Source organism: Triticum dicoccoides, chromosome 4B (genome assembly GCF_002162155.2).
Source record: "Triticum dicoccoides isolate Atlit2015 ecotype Zavitan chromosome 4B, WEW_v2.0, whole genome shotgun sequence".
In the NCBI taxonomy this organism is placed as follows: domain Eukaryota; kingdom Viridiplantae; phylum Streptophyta; class Magnoliopsida; order Poales; family Poaceae; genus Triticum; species Triticum dicoccoides.
In genome coordinates, this window is record NC_041387.1 from 353,553,159 (window position 1) to 353,563,233 (window position 10,075).

The 10,075-nt window shown below is 47.1% G+C and overlaps 1 protein-coding gene across 1 annotated transcript in view; it reads right to left on the bottom strand.

Moving 5' to 3' along the window:
- LOC119296142 (transmembrane protein 87B-like) overlaps nucleotides 1-10,075 on the bottom strand; it is a 16,090-nt gene that overhangs the window by 4,420 nt on the left and 1,595 nt on the right. Inside the window, exons 2-3 of the mRNA XM_037574533.1 lie at nucleotides 8,557-9,493; nucleotides 7,993-8,088 (exon numbers count right to left, since the gene is read on the bottom strand). Coding sequence (XP_037430430.1) covers nucleotides 7,993-8,088; nucleotides 8,557-9,493 — 1,033 coding nt within the window. The remainder of the gene's footprint in view (nucleotides 1-7,992; nucleotides 8,089-8,556; nucleotides 9,494-10,075) is intronic.

Genomic DNA, 10,075 nt, shown 5'->3' on the forward strand with positions numbered 1-10,075 from the left:
TGCTACCCCAATCTCTACGCCACCGCTCCCCACAAGCTCTCCCCCCGCTCCACTCGCTGCATTTTCCTAGGCTATCCCCTCAAGCATAAGGGTTATAGGTGTTATGATCTTACCCAGCGCCGCGTGATCGTTTCTCGTCATGTTATTTTCGACGAGAACGTTTTTCCGTACGTACCTTCCCCACCATCCCCCACATCGATCCTCTCCACAGAAAATCCCATGCAATCCACTCTGCGATCTCTGCCAGATTCGCCTCCCTGCCCGCCCGATTCCTCGTACCGGGACCCACCCAATCCGCCCGATGGGACAGCCCCATGCACGCCACTCCCGTCGCGCCAGATCTCCCCCACCCCCACTACCCAATCCACATGCGGCCCCACCACTGCCACCCAACGGACCCCCACACCCACCTCCCCACTACCGACGCCCCCACGCGCGTCCTCGGCCCTCGTGCCCACCAGGTCGCCCACGCCCCACGCCTCGGATCGCGTGCCCGATTCCCCTGCGCCCGGATCCGCCTCGGATCCCTCGCCTGCCAGTCCTGCTCCTGGCCCCACGCAATCCACCTCCCCTTCCGCGCCCTCCACTCCCGTGCAGCCACGCCTCCCAGCTCATGCAAAGCCAGTAAAACCCACACACAACGCCCATAAAATGCACACCGGGTCCAAATCAGGTTTCTGCCAACCCAAGCGTCTCTTTCTCACCCATACACCCACCACCACTATATCTCCCATTCCCCCCACGTACCGTTCCGCGCTCAAAGATGCCAATAGGCAACGTGCAATGCTAGATGAATACGATGCTTTAATCAAGAATTCTACTTGGTCGTTGGTTCCTAAACCTGCAGGTGTTAACGTGGTGACTGGCAAGTGGATTTTTCGCCACAAGTTCAACAACGAAGGCACTTTGGCTCGGTACAAGGCACGTTGGGTGGTCTGAGGGTTCACTCAGAAGGAGGGTGTCAACTACGACGAGACATTTAGTCTGGTCGTCAAGCCGGCTACCATTCGAGTTGTGCTCAGCATCGCCACCTCCAGCTCTTGGCCCATCCACCAGCTCGACGTCAAGAATGCTTTCCTCCACGGCGACCTCAAGGAGACGGTGTACTATGCTCAACCAGCTGGGTTCGTGGATTCCTCTCGGCCGGACCACGTGTGCCTCCTTCGTAAGTCCCTCTATGGCTTGAAGCAGGCACCACGCACTTGGTTCCATCGTTTCCGCTCCTTCCTTTTGTCCCTTGGTTTCCATGCGTCCAAGAGCGACACCTCTCTCTTTATCTTGCATCGTGATGACTCCATCGCATACCTACTTGTGTACATTGATGACATCATCCTCACCGCAAGCACGCCCCATGCTCTCCATCACGTCATTTCCTCTCTTAAACATGAGTTTTCCATGACCGACCTTGGAGAGCTTCATCACTTCCTTGGCATCAACGTCACACCCAACACACATGGCTTGTTTCGCTGCCAACAGCAGTATGCCCTTGAAGTTCTCGAACGTGCCAAGATGCTCAATTGCAAGCCCGTATCCACTCCCATTGATACACAATCCAAACTCTCCGCTCATGATGGCTGCCTCCTCGACAACCCCACTCTACCATAGCTTAGCCGGTGCCCTACAATACCTCACTCTTACTCGCCCGGACCTCTCCTATGAGGTTCAACAAGTGTGCTTATTCATGCATGCACCTCGTGATTCTCACATGCAATTTGTCAAACGCATACTACGGTATCTTCGTGGCACCACCCACTTTGGCTTGCAGCTGTACAAGTCCTCTCCTCTCGATCTTGTGGCCTACACCGATGCCGATTGGGCCGGTTGCCCGGACACACGCAAGTCCACGTCGGGCTTCTGTGTTTTTCTCGGCCACAACTTGCTGTCTTGGTCATCTAAACGGCAAGCCACTGTCTCATTCGAGCGCTGAGGCCGAGTATCGCGGCGTCGCAAACTGTGTTGCTGAGGCATGTTGGTTGTGCCAACTCTTGCATGAGCTTCGTCGCCCCCCAACCCATGCCACCATTGTCTATTGTGACAACGTCTCGGCCTCCTACATTGCCTCCAATCCTGTCCAACACCAGCGAACGAAGCACATCGAGATTGATCTACATTTTGTGCGTGACCGGGTGGCATTCGGCGACATTCGTGTTCTCCACGTACCCTCCAGCTCGCAGTTCGCAGATCTCTTCACCAAGGGGCTTCCATCACAGGTCTTCCACGAGTTCCGAACCAGCCTCAACATCCTTCCCCATGGAGTTCCGGCTGAGGGGGGTGTTAACGTGTATTGTACCTGTGTATCTGTATGTACTTGTATTCCTAGTATATAGGATCATAAATCTCGCCCAGGCCTGCGTGCCACATCCTTCGGGCTCCTGTAACTACTCTAGCGCTATATATGTTGTACAATGCGTGGTGATTCAATGACAGACAACAATTGATCGTCCTACTATTTGGAGGAGTCGGAGAAGCTGGGAAAATCCCAGCACCACGAGAGTTGATGGAACGCCTCCCTCACATCGCCAAGTGGAAAATGGACGGTTCGGTAAATTTCAGCGAAACTATGCTGGACTGCCACTAATGTGGTCAAGCCGGCCTCACCACACTCAACCAGCCTCCTATTTGTCACTCCAGGCCGCTGCTGCCATCTCGCAACCTCAACAACGCCCAACCGCCACCCCGCCCACTTCCTCCTCCTCGGGCGCAGCCAGATCCAGCGGCACGCCTAACCCCACCAGCCAATCACAGCACGAGCATCATCATCAAACCACTGAGTCTAATCATCAAACCGCTGAGGTGTAAGCAGACAGCGCCTCATGGTAAGTGGGAAGAGCCTCCTCATAGGCCAAGACCTGCTGGTCGTAAGCACGAACCGCAGCCTCATCAGCAAGCTTAGCTGCATCCTTAGCAGCCCAAGGAACATCCACAGCAAGAGACGGTGGAGTCGGTGGAGTAGGAGCCACAAGAGGAACCAAGCATGGCGGATAGGGGACCTCGCCAAAAAGAACACCCCAGAGATGAATGCCACGCATATGGATGTCCATAAAGGCAACGAACTCGGTGTAGTTAGTACCCTAAAAAATCATCTGGCAAGGATGGTGACATAGCCCGACAATGTAGACATCCTTTTCTTTATCCTGAACCAATTCAAGGCAAAATAACGAGTGAGGAAGCAGGCACCCGAGCAGGAGGCCCGACCCAGCCGACTCAGCCCAGCCAAATGAGCTAGGAAGCATCAAGCGTCGGGCAACAAAATCCGGCAGGAGGCGCCAAAATCCAGAGGAAGGCGGGTGGGCTCCTGCGGGGGACAGCGAAATCAGGCAGCTTCTGGTCAGGATCCGACGGGGTGCGGATGACCAGGCAGGATACGGCGGGATACGACTAAACAGGCAGTATCCGGCGGGCGGCAGGTGGAGTTGACTAGGGCAGCAGGATCCGACGAGGTGGAGATGGCCCGGCGGCAACCTCCAAGGCAGCGTAATCCAGCAGGGAATCATTGGGGCGAAGCAGAAGCCGTCCGGACGAGCAGACGGGGCAGCGGCGGTTGACCAGACGGTGTGAGGTGAGCAACACGCAAACATGCGGGATGAGAAAAAACAGCGATGGCTGGCCAATAGACGATAAGGCAACGGCGGCGCGAGATCATATCGCGAAAGCACGAGCACGAGTTGCACGCGGGCTCTAATACCATGTTAAGAAATATGCAACTTTCTTCCTGGGGCTAAGGGCCATATATATATGCAGTAAGGCCTTATACAATAGGGAAAATACACAGGCTATACGTGGAATATAATATAACTCTAACAGTCGTGACCAATGTGATCGAGGCGCCCCACTTATCAGGAAAATACTTAAACAAATTACGTAAAACAATTTGTACTCCAAATTTTTCTTAATTAAACAACCTATACTTTCCTAATACTGACTGTCGGTTCCTATATGTACACAACTAGGACTCTCCATAAGTGACTACTGCTTCTTTTAATTAACTATATATATATAGGGAAAATACATCCTACTACCGGGTATAGTTACACCCATGTCTCATATACCACCATGTGGTAGTATATACACTACTTTATTATTTTTAGTATGTTCATATACTATATCTAAGATACTCCAAAGTGAGTTATATGGAAAAATTGCAAGTGAGCCCATAGTTTTTATTGTATTTGTGAAATACGTACATATTTCTATGTAAAATGAAGTATGCTCAAAATATGGTACATACTACCAAAAAAGTAGTATATATACTACCCAAACACTCTTATATACTACATACTACACGTACATACACTCTGATATGATAGATATTGCCTAGAAAGTACGAAACAGAAGTGGGAGCAACTACACCCGGTAATAGGGAAATTTTGTCTTTTCCTGCCAAGCAGAGTGCTTCGTCCAACCTTTCATCCCTTTCCTGAGCATCATTCCTTGAAAACCACCTTAATTGTCCCACCTTTTATTGACTTATCAAATATAATTGTGTTTTCTTTGGTAAGCTATTAAGTGATTACAATATAAAATCCTAAAATATATTTAGGTACATCCAATCACACTAATATGTACATGTAAATCACGGGCTAACGTACTAGAATATTTATACCCAATTGCAACGCGCTGGCAATTATCTAGTTATACATTAAAAAACTTAAAACCCTTCCCCGTTCCGCTTGTTTTCGTCCAATCCTATTGATTCTAGGGTTTCCCCTTCCGCCATCCGCACAAAAAATCCCCCAAAGCCACGTACCCATGATAAAACCGACAAAATCGCCGAGCACACGTCTCAAATTGTTATGATCTCTCCAATTGTTAGGATCATGGGACGACCTGGTCTTCCTCCCTATCCATACCCTAAGGAACTTTGATCTGATACGTTGGCCCCTTTCCCATGGTCATCGCGGACGGCAAGCAACGCGTACAAGCACGTCGGTTCCTCGACATGGAGTTCTCTCAACGCGGCCCTTCCGCTCTCTCTCTCTCTCTCTCTCTCTCGACCACACCATCAAACATCCAGTCCGGCGTAGTATGCACACGAGTTCCTCGTTTGCTCCTCTGCACGTGAGGCTGGATCAGTATTTCATCACCACTGAAACAGAAGAATCCTTTGCCTTCTCAACTCAGCCCAAAACACATCTACCTCTCTCATTTCTCTTCGCTGTGGCGAGCATTGGTGGGCGACAGGCAGGCATCACAGATAATGGGCTTCGTAGAACTCTCCCTTGTGGTCGCCTGACTGAACAAGAGCCGCATCCATGGGGAAGCAGGAGGTCGTAGGCAGCAGCTTGACAAAGAAATAAGCAGGCAGAGGATGGTCGATTCAAGTAGGGAAGAGGAAGTCAAAGGCAATAGCTTAAGAGAAAATAGCGAGGAAGAGGATGGCTGACATGTAAGCCTGGCCGCCGCGCAAAGAATAAGGTGTAAGTTTCTGTTGTCCGACCACTCCAGTGCTCTAGCCATATGTGAACTGCTTCTCATTAGGAAGATGCATGTATGTGCTCGCACTGGATCTATCTGTATTTTATGTGCAGACCATCAATGCTAAATAAGCATTTGTAACTGGTGTTGCATAGTTTGGAGCTTCGATATGTACATCTGGGCTAGCTACTTATGCTATGGTGCTTTCTTAAAAGATGAACTGCCAACGTATTGCTGCATCGGCTACATCTGTCTTCGATAACCATACATTACTGCATGTAGATGGTCAAAAAGATGTATAGTTGGAAAAATACATTACATGGGCTGTTATATTTGCTTACCTAAAGAACAAATTTATTTTTATACAAGATAATCACCCTTTATAAGCAAGAGGTTATATGAACCATATACTTCCATCCCATCCCTCTAACCAAACACTATGATTGTGCCATTCCAGTATATCTAATTATTAACTTTAGTTGTGTAAGGTGATACCTGGAGAGAGTGGTGTCCCTCAACATAAGCTTGTGGTGGCTCACTTCCGCTTTCGGATTTGTGTCCAGCAGGATAAGCATGCCAAAGTCACCAGAACAAAGTGGTGGAAGCTCAAGGGGGAGGCAGCTCAGGTTTCTAATGAGAGGGTGGTTATTAAGGAAGGCCGTTGGGAGGGAGGAGGTGATGCAAACAATATATGGATGAAGATGGGTGACTTGCATTCGTAAGGTGGTTTCAGAGGAGTTTGTTGTACATAAAGGCGATGGAACGATGATGTCCAGAAGGAAATTAAGGAGAAGAAAGACTATTTCAGACACCTACACCTGGATTGGAGTGCAGACAACATAGAGAAGTACAAGGTGGCAAAGAAGGCCGCAAAGCAAGCTCTGAGTGAAGCAAGGGGTCGGGTGTATCGAGGACCTCTACCAGCGCGACACGGAGGAAGGCGAAAGGGACATCTATAAGACGGCCAAGGTCCGAGAGAGGAAGACGAGGGATGTCAACCAAGTCAAATGCATCAATGATGGTGCAGATTAACTCCTAGTGAAGGACAAGGAGATCAAGCATAGATAGTGTGAGTACTTCGACAAGTTGTTCAATGGAGAGAATGAGAGCTCAACCATTGAGCTGCACGACTCCTTTGATAATATCAGCATGCGTTTTGTGCAACGAATCCAGGAGTCTGAGGTCAGAGAGGCTTCAAAAGGATGAAAGGAGGCAAGCCGATGGGTCCTGGTTATACCCCCATTGAGATGTGGAGAGGCCTCAAAGACATAGCGATAGTATGGCTAACTAGGCTTTTCAATCACATTTTTCGGGCAAACAAGATGCCAGAAGAATGGAGGCAAGGTATCTTAGTACCAATCTTCAAGAACAAGGGGGGTGTTCAAAGTTGTACTAACAACTGTAGAATTAAGCTGGTGAGCAATACACTGAAGCTATGGGAGAGTCATTGAGCGTCGCTTAAGAGGAATGACAAGCGTGACAAAATTTCAGTTTATTTCATGCCTGGGAGGTCGACCATGGAAGTCATTTTCTTGATACAGCAACTTAGGAGAGATACAGAGAGGGAAAGAAGGACCTGCATCTGATGTTCATTAACTTGGAGAAGGCCTACAATAAGATACCGCGGAATGTCATGTGCTGGGCCTTGGAGAAACACAAAGCCCAACAAGTACATTACCCTCATCAAGGACATGTACGATAATGTTATGACAAGTGTCCGTACAAGTGATGGCGCCACTGATAACTTTCCTATTAAAATAGAACTGCACCAAAGGGTGAGCTTTGAGCCCTTATTCTTTTGCCTTGGTGATGGATGAGTTCACAAGGGATATTAGAGCCACCGATACTATCATAGTAAGGGGCTGCCAAACCATTTTTTACATGTCGTTGATGTTTATCTAAGCATGCCAAGATTGATGCATGTCCGTGCATTGAGTGTGATCGGTTGTCCTGGTGTACAGATATGAGGATGCCGCAGTCCATCCGCGGAAGCGGCACAACAAAGCGCGTGAAATGCTTCTAGTTCCTTGCTATATCTTGTGATCCCCACACCTACAAAGGATGGGACATCACACAAAGACATATTGGCAGCGATATTTCCTAAGAAGGCAAATACAGACAACATTTTGTTGTGTTCAAGAAAAAAGATACTTCCTAAGAATCACATTAGGGCATAGCCAATGCATAGCCTCAGGGTGATGCCTCGCATGCCATGTAGGATGAGATATCAGGAAAAGTAGGTTCGGATGGGGAAGCGGGATCCTCTGCAGGAGGCGGGTGCTTGGAGAAAATCTGTGGTCCGGTGTAAAAAGCTAAAAAAGTTGAGGTGGAAAGTAGAGATGCAAGTGTACTAGAGTCTTTATTTTCTATTCCTTGATGAGGCCCATCAGTGGTAGTTTACATTGGGGAGAAAAAATCAATGTAGGTGCCTCAAACCACTTTTTCTCATGGGGCATCTATATCCATATGCCACCATAGTTCATGCCCTTAATGAAGTAAATGTTTAATCGAATTATGAAATACAGTCTGAAGCTGTCACAATTTTTATTGTCCATGTATATAATGGGATTTACACACCTCATAGCCAATCCAAACAACTGAACCTATGACAGAGACCGCCAGTGCATTTGTGAACTTTCTGTATATATCCAATTTCACAGAACTCCTCCTTGCCTGATGAATAAGAAACGAAAGCTTCAGTAGCAACACAATATACGCTTTCTAAATCAGGATCCAACATGCTTGGTAATAAACTTTCAACAATTAATTAACTATCCTTCTTGCCCTCTTTCTAGACAGACTTATTCCAGAATTGACTCCTCGTGGTGAATCCACGTTAAGCCAAATCACCCCTTAAATAATCCATGAAAAAAATAGGAACTCGGATGGTTTAAGAAATAAACTATTACACATGTGCGGCCCATAACTGGGGGTTTCTAGCATACTAATCACTAACTAGACCTAAGTTAGATATGTCTCCTCATGGAATTGCTAGTGCAGTACTTTCCTTTTACCAGGATGCTAGAGCAATACTTGAGTAACCAGTAGTTTTCACAAACCAAACAGCAGAATAACATAATATGACTTTACCATTAGAACATAAAAATAAATGCTTTAAACATTACAACAAATGTTCCTCACCTGTAGTTTCTCGAGAGTGCGGGAAAGGGAAGTGAAAATCCAAAGTATGAGAAAAGCATCCAAAAATGCATCAGGAAGGACAAGGAAAAGCTTTGCTTTGCCTGAAATGTCATTAATTGTTCCAACATTTTCTGAAATATCCAGCAATTCAGAAGCCAGGAAATATGTAAGCCCAAGGAGTAAAACCTTAGAGGTGAGCCCTCCTAGAGTTGGGCGAACAACACCGTATCCCATGGATATAGAAAGGATCAGTAGACGGGAAATTGTTTTTCTGATAGCGCCAACAGTTACAACCCAAGTTGTAATTCCGACAGGTCGTACACCACTGCTGTTGAAGTTTAAGTACTCAAAGTACCATAGTGTCATCTCAAACAGTCCAAGAGCAATTACTAGTGTGATCCAATTCTGTATAGGCAGTATATCCCTCCAAAACCTTATGTAATTGCTAAACCAGACAACCATGACTAACAGATATGCCAGCGACATGAAAACATAAAATCTCATCAGAGGTGCCATTCGTCCCGGTAGGTACCCCCCAGGATTTCTCCAGATTGTCTTCCCACTCATAGCAAGGCCTCTTAGTTTTGGATCACAAGAAATGAAGAACAAGTTGTACATGCCTGTCTTTGTAATGTGAACTTCCTCGTCATCCAACTTCACTGAAAGGTGATTAGCACTGAAGTGTGTATCTACCACGACAGGCCAACCTGGATCATCAGAAGATGGCCTCCTGATTACTTCACCTTGTTTGCAGCCCTCTAGTTTAGCAAGGTCAGGGGTGCAACAAATGGACCTCTGTCCACCATAGGCAGAACCCCCAATGTTATCCCTGTCAGCTGCTTCAAATAAAATAGCTTGCACCAAGCCTGTACTATGTGCCATTTTTGTATGTGATTCTGCCGATTCTGAGTTCCTCCAGAAAGTAACATTCACAAACCTGTAACAACATCCAGAAAGTAACATTCACAATCCTGTAACAATATCCAGCCATCTAGTTAACAACAAATTCCAAACTCCGCTTATCGAAAGAGCATACTACACTTGATTAGTAAGCTCACATCTACAAGTTTCAAAGCAGTTTACAAGCATATTGGTAATCCAGAGAAGAAAAGAGTTAAAACACTGAAACAGAAAGAAAACTGTCAGTAAAAGTGCATACTTCATCATGTTCATCTCACCAACATCATCTCAAATACGGCACAGGCCAACACACGCATCAATAACTCTCGAATTTGTGTATAATGAACTGAAAATTACAATCGGCGAGAAGAATGTGGGTCGCAGGCATGCAGCTTGGAACTACTAGCAATCCAAAATTTCCTTGAGGCGCATGGGAGCAAGCTAAAATGCTTAATCCACGAGAAACCACGTCAAACTCGAATTAAATGTTAGTGAGCAAGAAAAGCAATGATAGAGCCGCTATTCACAGCCCGTCCAAACGCAACGCATCACACAGAAAAGCACACACCTAGGCATCGCAGCAGTTTCCGGAAGAAGAAACAACAGCCATTGGGGTCCA